General features: G+C 41.1%; 1 protein-coding gene across 7 annotated transcripts in view; it reads right to left on the bottom strand.

The window, feature by feature from the left end:
- The window catches only part of MAP3K7CL (MAP3K7 C-terminal like), a 115,769-nt gene that overhangs the window by 99,793 nt on the left and 3,372 nt on the right, over positions 1-12,604 (bottom strand). For 5 of the 7 annotated variants that reach the window (XM_043538310.1, XM_043538311.1, XM_027832865.3 and 2 more), the window contains exon 2: positions 9,552-9,699. In XM_043538310.1, the coding sequence (XP_043394245.1) occupies positions 9,552-9,569 (18 nt within the window). In that variant the 5' untranslated portion in view covers positions 9,570-9,699. The remainder of the gene's footprint in view (positions 1-9,551; positions 9,700-12,604) is intronic. The other 2 variants (XM_043538312.1, XM_027832866.3) reach the window with 1 other exon arrangement.

A 12,604-nucleotide genomic window follows, 5' to 3' on the forward strand; every position in this document is an offset into this window, starting at 1 on the left:
TAAGATAGCGACCCTCATGTCTGTGATTGCGTGACCAGAGAGATTGAAGTGTTCTCCGACTGGTTTATGAATGTTATAATTCTTGACATCTGATTTGTGTCCATTTATTCTTTTACGTAGAGACTGTCCAGTTTGACCAATGTACATGGCAGAGGGGCATTGCTGGCACATGATGGCATATATCACACTGGTGGATGTGCAGGTGAATGAGCCTCTGATAGTGTGGCTGATGTTGTTAGGCCCTGTGATGGTGTCCCCTGAATAGATATGTGGGCACAGTTGGCAACGGGCTTTGTTGCAAGGATAGGTTCCTGGGTTAGTGGTGGAAATGACCCACCTTGATTATCATGTGCATTATAAAGAGAGGTTTCAAAGAGGGATGGGCTATTACCAGCAGGAGAGTGAGTTTGTATGTCTGTGTGTGTGTGGGGGGGGTGGGGGGGAGGGAGGGAGGGAAGGGTGAGAAAACCTGGATTTGTGCTGGAAATGGCCCTACTTGATGATCACTTTAGATAAGCTGTTACCAGCAGGAGAGTGGGGTGGGAGGAAGTTTTGTTTCATGGTCTCTGTGTGTATATAATGTCTTCTGCAGTTTCCACGATATGCTATGCATCCGATGAAGTGAGCTGTAGCTCACGAAAGCTCATGCTCAAATAAACTGGTTAGTCTCTAAGGTGCCACAAGTACTCCTCATTGCATCATTCCAGTTTAACACCAATCAATGGAGTGATACCTGCATAAAAATAGAGTAATGCAGCAGTGAATAAGGCCCGTCATTTCCTGAATCTGTGAACCTCATAATATAGTGCTGCTTATTATATTAAGATTGCTTGTGTCATCATGGCTAAGTATTGGCATTTCAATTATAAATCACTATTTTCACGAGTTACAAACTAACACAATCTGGTGCACAAAATCCCAGCCTTTTTACAAAATACATGTTACACTGTTTCTGAGTTATAAAATGGGGGAAATGATCTATTTTAAATATTCATTTGCTAAAAATTAAACTTTGCAGGTCGTAATTTGCAAACAAAAATTGTTTAGAAAGGTTGAATGTGTGAGTCAGTAAAGTGGAGTAAAGTTGACCTAATGCCCAAAAACATTGTTACACTTTCTTTACACAAATCCTACACCTTTAAAATACGCAAATGTCACTCAGAATGTCTGTAAAATGACCAAAAACTTCAAACTTGGGTGTCCTAAGAGTACCTTTGTTTTCACTTTGGTGATGGTCCTTGTTCTAACTGGCATGGTTGTATAATGGCTAAATAAACCTTACCAATAATTTTGTATACTCTCTAAGGGTTTTTTGCAATAAAAAAAATATATGACACACTTAAAACATGTGCTCCAGTTTCATTGTTTCAGAATTGGCTGTGATTCCAATTATGCATCATCATTATCCTGTATTATCTTAGAACTACCAGGATCAGCAGAATAGAGAGTTCATTTAGGGCTTGTCTACGCTGGCACTTTACAGCACTGCAACTTTCTGGCTCCGGGGTGTGGAAAAACACCCCCCCTGAGCGCTGCAAGTTTCAGCGCAGTAAAGTGGCAGTGCAGACAGTGCACCAGCGCTGGGAGCTGTGCTCCCTGCACTGGTAGCTATTCCCCCCGTGGAGATGCGTTTTTTTATAGCACTAGGAGCGCTCTCTCCCAGCGCTATGCCGCGACTAAACAGCCACGTTAAAGTGTTGCCACGGCAGTGCTGCCACAGCCAACACTTTAACGTTGCTAGTGAAGACATGCCTTTCGTTCTTCAACACAATAACACAAGAAAAATGCAAAACAGAAGAAAGCCAGCCCACCTCAGTTAGCAGTTTTGCTTCCAATAAAGTATTTCTTTAACAAACTAACAAACAAACAAACAAACCCTACTTATACCAATTATTCTCATGGCTAATCTGTTTTGTTTATCCAGTATAGTAACTACTCTCAGTAGCAAGAAGTCTGGATATCGTTTCCCATATGCAGAGCCCTTCTCCAGTTTGTAGGTATTTCTGCTTGTCCTTACATTTCACAATGGCTTAACAGCTTTCTAGCATCCATGTTATAATCTTCCAAATTACCTCCAATTCAATAACTTCATTTATGTATCCCTGAATAGGTCTTTGGTCTTATTGCTCTTAAGCACCATGTACTGTTTGACAGTATTTTCCACAGATAACATTCCCCAATCCTTCATTTTTATTTCATATTTTCTCTATACTGAACTGCAGGTTCCTAAACTATCTAGTTTATTCTGAATTGTATTGCTTTCTTCCTTTATTATGATTGCTCCTTTTGTATCATAAAGCACATGAATATCTGTTCCTCTTTTTATACTTCAGTTCCTCAAAATGGCCGGTTATCATCATGACTTGGCTAAATTTCAATCAGGCAGATACATTCTGCCTTCCAAAATGTCCCTTGCATTTCAGTTGATTAAAATACTCTTCACTTCCTGTCCTAAATTATGCTGTTCTAAGTTATAGCTCTGCACTATTAAATGGCTGCCATTTTCCATCCCAAAGGTAAGTATCATGAATGGGTGAAAATGACTGCTACATATGTAATTTATGGATCAGACTGTCAGAACGCTTCATGCCTACTGTCCCTACTTAAAATGTACAGTCACAGTAATTTATTTTTAAGCAATAAATTTGCTATTTTTCCAAGCTGTCCCCTCAAAAAGTTCTCTGTATCCAAGGTATTTCAGTGGAATTAAAAAGCATGTCCCTACTTTTCTCCCCAGTTGCAGATTTTCAATAATCACAGGTGTGCTTTGGGAAATTTTGCATGAAAAATATTATATAATCGTCAATAATTATTTATTATTTACTAATACTCACTTTTCTACCATGTTTCAATCAAGATCCCATGCTGACGTTCCCTATCTGTGAATATACTTTCAGTTCCTGCTTTTGGATTTATATGAAAACATCTCAAGCACCCCAAAGTAGCTATTACTTCCAGAAATCTTCTAGCCCTATTTTTGAGGGTTTTTCCCTTGACATCTTGGGTTGGATTACTCTCTTGTATAACTCCACCAAATTCAACAGGAACTACAGCAAGGACGAATTTGACCCATCATATTAAACACTTCACAACCTATATACTTAATTCAAACTAGTCATGTTGTATAGTGAAATCTAATAGGCTGAAAAAATTTTAAGATACTTGGCAGCATATCATGATGGTCTTGCCCTCTACGGTAAAATATATCAGCACCTTGAACCATGCTGTGATGCCTCTATCCTCTCAGGACGTGGGTCACTGTATGTATGTATTGTTTTATATTGCTTGTTTGTCTACTTAGGGTCTGCACTCAAAGACCTTACAATCTACGTCCCCTCTTCGCTCCATACAGTGCCAAGCACACTGATGATGCTCAATAAACAAACCTAGGAAACAAAAAATGAAAATAAAAAAGCTTTCTTTTCAAAATCTCCCCTCAGTGAATTTCCTCTTAGATTCCTATGACTCTTTTTATTCTCCCAGAAAAATTCAGGTCTCCGTTTCAGTATTGACCTCAGTTTCCAGCAGAGTCACAGACCCTCACTCATTTATCTTTAATCGTGCCCTGACTGAGCCACACTTGACCACAACCTGAGCTCCTAAACCAACCTGAACACAATTCTCACATGCACATAAACCCTGAAATTCTAAGAAATGTGTGACAGAAGTATACATACAGGGAAAGATAGGGATAGTGTTGTAGCCTGAACTCTAACTCCACACCATTGTGTTATTAAAATACATGCATGATGCAAAATCCTCTCACTGCTGGGATTAAGCCACAATGCAGACTATTCAACTGCAAAGTTTCATGCTTAAAAAAGTGAATTTTTAAAACAAAGGGGAAAATTATGAGGTAATATGTACAGTGTAGTAAATTACATGTTGGTAATTGGGTGTAAGTAGGTATAAGGGAGTAAGATGTAAATTACACAACAAGTATCCAAAAGCAGGAAAAATTAGCCACCGCCTGTTTTAAAGTACAACCTACCATCAGCTGCTCTTTCTGCTGCAAACACTATTCTAGCCCCATAACCTGTAAATTCAGTCTCATTACTATGGCTAGTTGAAATTTTTGACAAAAATGTCTTTTCAAATTATACATTTTTTTTGGCAAATTTTTTTGTATCATTTGAAATTTTCCAATTTTCAATTAAACAAAATAACATAGATGGATTCAAATTAAAATGAAAACTTCTTGGCTTTTGTTTTTTCTCACAGCTTCTCTTCTCCCCCTCCCTTTTTTCCAGTGGAAAAATCCAAAATTATTGGTTTTGAATAATGTTATTGGGAAAAGTCAGAAAATTTCAGGAAATTTTTTTTTAAAAGACATTTTTTAAAATTTTTAAATGGAAAAGAACTTCCATTTTTGACCTGCCCCACCTAGTACAGAGAGTAAAATTTAGGTATAAGAAGGTATAAATTACACTTGGTAAGTCTAGGATAGCCTAAAATTGTGTAATGTATATGGTGGAGAGTGGAAAAGGGGGAATTTGGTTGACAGTGTTCAAAAGCAACAGTATAATATATAGATTCCTATTTATTTATTTACAACTGAAGAACTGCCAAGCCACTTTTTTTCTGATTGATAAAAAATAATTGTTGTTACTCTTCCTTGTCTTAGATCTTGTTTTTTTGCAAAGATTTCAGCCCAGACACAACTGTTAAGAAATTACCACACTGAAAATAGTCTATAACGGAAATGCAACAGATCCTTATTGCAGTCGTCATCTTGTGAATAGTGATCCTAAAATACATTAATTTGGGGAAGATGGGTCCTCTATGCTCACTTCCATTTTTCCCCTCTTAATTCATCCCTCATAAAGGCGTCACATCACAGTGAACCAGGAAAGAGGTAGCCTGTGAATAGTTTTCCTGGATTAATATAAAAGTACTGCTCAGGAACAACATTTAAACACCTTTTCCTTCCCTTGAGGGCTCAGCTGTGTTGTGTCTAGAACACTCCCAGCCTCTTCTGTCATTGGAAGCAAGGGATAAGTCTACGTTCTGAACTTTGATCCCTCACATAGTAGCACATTGTGCTACCACCAAACTACTTGGGGCCTGGCCCTATGGTACACTGTAACCATCCTTGATGACCTTTCCCAGGTTAACAGATCAGAGAGAGAAATAAGGTCAGTTGTCCTCCTCCAAACCTCATATGTAGTCATATCTCTCAACTCTGTACCTGAAGACAGTGCCTCTACTGAAATTTTATTTCTTAAATTGCCTGTTTTGGGCTTACAGTGTATTTACTGAGAGATCTGCTGACTTTGTAAATTGTAGAGATGTATAAAATGTTCACAGCATAAATTAGAGCTGTAGCAGTTTATGCCTGGCGTTATATGATATAGTTTGTGTCCTTTGACATATTCTCTGCCGTGTCTCTGGCAACATTTCCCAATGAGGTTCTTTCTCCCATGCTCTTTTAACAAATTATGTGTTTGACTATGATCTCAATGCAAAGCTTCTGAAATCATTTACTGATGTTTTTCTAATTACTATTTCTGGTTTAAAGCTTCTGAAAAGTGCAGAATGTGTCTCTGTCTTGAAGAAATCTAGCATAAAAAGTGAACTTGTATATAACGATGTTTCCTTAAAGTGAAGTTCTATTTTGAAAAGTGACTACAATAATGGCAACAGATCTGATCTGTACTTGGATTTAGTCAAACCTGCTGATATAACTGAAATAAGATTTTACTGCTTTTTACTCCTGTTAGCACTGCAGAGCAAAAACAACTATGAAAATAGTGCACTGGAGTCTACTACTCTTGTGCTTTATCCACAGACTTCATTACTAAGTTTCATTTACAGAATCAATCAGTTACACTTGTGCAACCCCACTGAACTCAAACTGTTCTAGCATTAAGGCCATGCAGCAGCCCTGAATCTGAGCAGTAAAAACATGAGCTTTATGCTAGTTTAGCCCATACATTCACCCTGACCTGTGCTGTATGCAGTTCAGCTGAACCCAGGATCTGGTTAGTAGTATTCAGCTGACTTTCTGTAGTTCTTCCTTTTGGTTATTGAAACTTATTTTCCTATAAAGCCCTATATCAGTGGTTCTAAAATTTTTCCATATCATGACTAAGGCTACAATGTAGTCACGGAGGTCGCGGAAGTCACGAAATCCATGACTTCCAGTGACCTCCATAATTTCAGCCTGTGGCGATCAGGAGCTGCAGGCTCCCCCGCCGTCTGTGGGGGCAGAGACCTGAGGGGTATCCCCTACACCTCTGGTGGCTCCTGGAGCTCCAAGCCGCCGCAGGTGGTGAGGGTACCCTGCAGCTCCCGGCCGCCACAGGCAGCAAGGGAACCCCCGAGCTCCCAACCAACAGAGGGACCCCCACAGCTGCGGGCAGCAGGGGTCCCCGGAGCCTCCATCTGCTGCAGGCGGCAGAGGACCCTGGAGCCCCAACACCCAACTCGCGGTAGAGGTCCCCGGAGCGCCTAGCTGCCATGCAGCTACAGGCAGTGTGTGGACCCGCAGATTCCCATTTTGTCACCGATATTTTTAGTAAAAGTCAGGGACAGGTCACAGCTTCCGTGAATTTTTCTTTATTGCCCATTACCTGTCCCTGACTTTTACTAAAAATATCGGTGACAAAATCTTAGCCTTAATCATGACTCCATGTTATAATACAAAAACAGCCTCTAATTCCCATCCCATGGTTTCGGAACCCCCTCTTCCATCTAGCTGTATGGTCATCACCCCCTAGTTGAGAAACTATGCCCTCCACTGTGTACCTTGACCCCATCACTTGACAGCATGGGAGCTTCAACAGTTGCAAAGAATATTAAAGTTCTGTACGATACACAAAGAGCAACTTCCAGCTGAGACAGAGCCCACATAGCTCCTACTGACTTGGTCAGAGAAGGTCTTTCATTTGGCTCACCTGACAGACTTCCTGCCCATGCACAATGGGTCAAACACAAGTCCTGATGAAGTCAACTGACCTCAAAAGTACTAGTATTTGGTTTTACAATTGCTGTTTGGGTCTTAGCACAAAACAAGTCTAAACACCAAATCTGCTAATTGGTCAAACCCATTCCATTGTCTGGTGACAAGCTAGCAGACACAACAGGTACAGTAACAGCGCTTAGGCTATCAGAAGTAAACCATATGCAGTTTTGATCTGATCACACTGACAGTTTCCACACACTGGAAGCTTACTAATGGAAAATCTGTTGTGAATACTATTCAGGGCCTAATCCTGTTCCAAATATAGTCAACAGGACGACTCAGGATCAGGATCATTAAGTATGCAATCAGTATTCAGACATGTATTGTTTCTTACTGTGGTTTCAAAAAAAAGCAGAAGAGAGGAGACTCAGTGTGGCCATATCTGAAATCTATTCTTCCATAAAAGATGAGAAGCGGCTGGTACTCAGAGTTGATAAGATAAATAATATTGATGAAAAAGAGAAGCTGTGCCTAATATCCCTTTATAAGCAAAAAGACAGGGACATCTTCCCTGGCTGGATGCTGTTTCAGGCACCCAAACGTTTATACACAGGGCCCAAATTAAATCTGGCTCATATCCAACATGGAGAACTGCTAACACTGCTGAGTTGGTGCTGACTACTTGTTTTCTGAAAAAAGGCTGTCACCTTCAGTTCCTGTCTATTGCAAGTGAAATGGTACCTTGGAAATTCTGCATACAGTACATTTTTCTTTACTAATCTGGTTAATTTTCATTTAACCCTTTCATTCTGCTGAATGTAAAACCATTACTAAGAAAAGACGTAGTCCATTATTTCACATCTGAATGTAATAAATATAATGCAGTACTTATATAGCTCTTTGCATTTTCACAGCACAGTACAAACATTAATGAATGAATACTGATTCTATGGGCATTATGAAAAGAATCTGTTACTGTTAAGTATATATTAGATCACTGATTTCCTAATCTATTACTGTCTTATTGGCTTTAAACAGTAATGTGACATTTTACTGTTTTAAATTTTTTTTTTTTATAAAATGGTTTCTGCCTATTCCTTTTGTATATGCGCATGTATTGTTTTTGCCTTGCTTAAGTGTAACTTCAGCAGCTTTCCATAGCAGTTGTCTTTCTATATAAATATATACAACAGTACATTATTTTTCTCAGCCTACCATTTTATGTTTAAAGGAATATGTACACACAAGTGATTAAAATGAAGCCACTAAGAAAACAATATGTAACAACACTACAGTTTTAGATACTGAGCTTTTTTGAGGGAGTATAGTAAGTAATGTGCTCTGTGAACCAGGCTGAGGGAGGGAGCATAGTCTCGTGCACAGAACACAGCACTAGGGCTAAACATTGGGTTCTATTTCTGGCTTTGCCACAGGTTCACTCTGTGACTTTCAGTGAGCCACTTTAGATATGTGTGCCTCAATTTTCCCATTGTAAAATGGAATAAGAATTCTTCCCACTGTACTGAAGTGTTGTGAGACTCCATTCATTAACATTTTTTAAATGTTTTGAGAATCTTGTATGAAAGACACTATATAAATTCAAAGGTCAAGATCCTCAGTTCCAGCCAAGGAGTGTAAAATAGTTAAGAAATGGGAGGTGAAAAGGTGGCCTTTACATTCCTCTGATCCACCGCCAACTGTTGGGCCAGTCTGCTAGCTGCTGGCAGCCCTAAGGGGCTGATATGGCAACCAGAGATCAGTGAAATACAGGGAAATTCCCATGGCCACACCAATGTTCCTCAACCATGCTGGCACCAGGGAGGTGAAGACTTTACAGACTTTGGGCCTAATCCAAAGACTACTGAAGTCAATAGATTCCCATTCAGTGGGCTTTGGATCAGGACCTCTGTGGAATCTTCATACCACAGGGTCAGATCACACAAAATTAAGAATTCCAAAGTTAACTCTCCCAACTATCACACAATAGGAAAGAGGACAATACAAGAAGACGACAGGTAGGGAGATGCTTGGCCAAACTCTTTCAAGTTAAGGGGTGGCAAAAAAAAAAAAGAATATATAACACTAGGAAACTCTTCTATCCTCACCCTGAAATTATAAGACTTATGTCTTCCTTGGAGGTTCCAGATTGCATCAGCCTGCATGGGCATCCTGGCCAACATGCTGGTGAACTATCTAGATTTACAAGATTACATACCTGCATGTCCCACCTGCCCACCAACAGAATCGGTGGTCTTCTCTCAGGATCTTGCACCTCCACTAAAGTTCTTTCCTTCAGCATCATCACCACCAAGAGAAACTCATGTCAGGAGTAGCTTCTTTCCGGAAATTGGGGATTGCAATTATTTTTATTATTTTGATCTCCATAACTGGGATCTAGTACAGTTAGCTGCAGTAGTCTTAGTCATTCATTTCCCAGACTGTTGTCCTGTTCTAGCACTTCAGTTCTGTATTAAATACAGTCTGAAGCTCATTGAACTCTTTCACAGTTTCGACCCTCTGGTTATCAAGACATCTCACAGATCCTGAGAAAGCCTTTCTATCTCCAAAAAGGAGTGATATGTCAAAACAGCAGCCTGGACGCTTTAATTTCTACACCAGTGTTCTCTTCACCAGAGAATGCACTTACCATGGTTCCTCGTACCATGTCTCACGTTGGTTCTCTGGGTCTCATCTGGCTCTGGAACTCTTTCACAGGCAAAATGGAGCCCACCAGTTTGCAAGACCTGGAGGAGATGTAGTCATTCCTTTCCAGGTGAATCTTCCTACTCATGGTGCTAGAAAATTACAAAAACTGTAGTAAACATTTCATTTTCTACGAAGAAGTGGAAGGCTAAAGTGGGGATCACAGAGTTATCTTGTGGCTTGATCTACAAGATGAAAGTGCCACATAGGGAGTCACTTCCTCTCTGTACCTGTTTCCCCTTCCATCCTTTGTCTGTCTTGTCTAGTCAGTGTAACTTTTTTAGGTCTGGGACTGTCTTACTATGTGTATATGTGGAATCTCGCAAAATGTGTCCTGAACCTGGCTGGGACCTCTAGAAACTACTTTAATGTAAATACTACTACTACTAATTGAGATTATAGTTCTCAATCCATTCTCAGCCCCATACTCTTTGTGGTCCAACACCACTGTGTTTCACAGGAGGGATGATGAACTCTGCATAGCTTTATAAAAATGAGGTATAGCCCTCAGGCTCCTGGCAAGTTGCCACTGGAGCCCTTCATTGGCCAAAGTCGGAAGCCCCTTGGCAAAGTATAGTTTCAATTTTATATTTATAATTTCCATCAGATTTTTTTTTAACTTTCCATTTTCCAGCTGAAGACTCCTGGTACTGGATAGGCAACTGGAAATGAAGCTACTTTTTTACATACTATTCTTTGCATCTTTGTTAAAATTTTGCCATCCCGAAATTTGATGAAACATGTGTTTGCAGATGAACTGGGGATTTCCATTTGTGCAGTAATAGATTTTGGCTGGTGAAGGAGCAGTCAACTGCCAAGAGACAACTCTCTGACCTTTGGATGGTCCTCTAGTATGGCCAATGTCCCTGCAGAATATAAACTGAGTAGCTGATTAGCTAAATAAAGATCAAGGCCAAGTCAAAGTCAAGACTAGACATCCAGCCCTGAACAAATATTTAATACCCATTCTTGACTGAACAGGAACAAAGGTCTTTTTACTAATATTTTATATGATTTTAAAGTGTTCTAGCGTCAAAGCCATTTTAAATTTTTTTTTTTAATTTGTGCTAAGAACAAATTTATTGGAAGCATTTGACTAATACTCTAAAACACCACCCACATTATTTATTTATCTAAAGCATTGTGAATGGATACAAACACTTGCTAATTTTTCCTCTCCAAATAAAACCTGCATTTAATAAGACATCTGAATTGGGACAAATCAGATTGTTCAAGGGGTTAGGTAGAGGATACACAGCCTTTCATGCCTAGGTTGCTGATTCAAGTCAGTGATGATCTAAAGTTGTTACCATCTGATGGTTATTGGTGGCCTACATGACTTGAGTTTGATTCTTAGTCCAGTTTCAACATTCCACAAATTACATTCAGTATTTGTAATCATTTGCCTAATTAATTAACTAATGACATTTTAATTACTGTAGATTTAATGAGGGAATGTCCCTTTCCGACTGGCCCAATGCTTGCAAGGCTACCATTCCATAATGCCATGCAAAAATCCTTGATTCAGTTCCTCAGCAAAGATTTTTGCTTGTTACAGGCACTGTGAGTGCTTCAGAGACAGCTTGAGGGAGGAGTGAGTAGAAGTCCTCCATTGAGACAGAGTGTTTTTTGTACTTTTAATGGAAAGTTAAAGGTTTCTTTTCTTAAATAGGCCTGATTCTGTTCTCATTCATATCAGTGAAAATCAGGAATGAATCTACTGAAGTGATGGGAATTACAACAGAGCAAAAACCAGTATAACTGAGATCAGGCTCAGGGTCTTTATTTTGTAATAGAAAAACACATTGGCTACATTATGTCTGAATTCAGGTGCTACCAATAAACATAAGTACCCAGCGCTGCTATGAAATAGGAACTCAGGAAGAGAAGGGCTGCAGATAGCATCACTGAAGCTCATATAATTAAGGCGACGATTTAGTCACGGGTATTTTTAGTAAAAGTCATGAACAGGTTATGGGCAATAAACAAAAATTCACTGCCGTGACCTGTGGTGGCATCCGGGGGTGGGGGAAGGTGCTGCTGGAGGGAACTGGGGAGGAGGTGCTGCTGGGGAGGAGGCCCGGGGCCAGTGACAACAGCTGCCAGGGGCCAGAGGACTGCGGCAGCTCCGGCTGGCCAGGGACCGCTGCCAGGGGGCTGCGGCTGCTCCGGTCGGCCGGGGCCGGGGCCAGGGCTGCTCTGGCGAGGGACCACTGCCCAGGGCTGTGGACTGCAGCTGCTCTGGCCAGGAACCACTGCGGAGGGCCGCGGACCACGGCTGCTCCGGCCGGCTGTGAACCGCTGCCCGGGACTGTGGACTGCAGCTGCTCCGGCCAGACAGGGACCACTACCCAGGGCCGCGGCTGCTCCGGCTGGACAGGGACCACTGACCAGGGCCGCGGACTGCGGCTACTCTGGCCAGCCACCTGGGGAGCACTGCCTAGGGCACATGTGCTCTGACCACCTGGGACCACTGCTGGGGGCCGCCAGACCAGCGGCTGGTGTGGCTGTCCCCAAGGCCGCTCCAGCAGCAGGTGGTGTGGCTGGCCCAGAGCCAGCTGCTTGGGCTGCCCTGCAGCCAGCCACACTGTCCCCTGCAGAAGTCACGGAGGTCGCAGAAAGTCATGGAATCCGTCACCTCCGTGATAGACAAGCAGCCCTACATATAATTAACTAACTATTATTAAATTATTTGACATCCAGTAAAGCAAGCTACAAATATGCTACAAAGAGCTTTATATAATGGAAACTCACATGCCTCTTTAGAATAAGCTATACTGGCATAAGCACTTTTATACCGGTATAACTGCAATCATGCTGGAGGGAGAGAGAAGGGGGAGTTGGCCATTTTAATTATATGCATAGTTAAAGCTGCAAAACTATTCGGTGTATACTAATGACTTGCCGTAGCTCACACAGGAAATCTGTGATGGGGCAGGTAACTCAGCCCACTTCTTCCAAGTACCAAGCTAGCACCCTAGCACTCGCTCGTCCTTC

The sequence above is a fragment of the Chelonia mydas genome, chromosome 1 (assembly GCF_015237465.2).
Source record: "Chelonia mydas isolate rCheMyd1 chromosome 1, rCheMyd1.pri.v2, whole genome shotgun sequence".
NCBI lineage: Eukaryota > Metazoa > Chordata > Testudines > Cheloniidae > Chelonia > Chelonia mydas.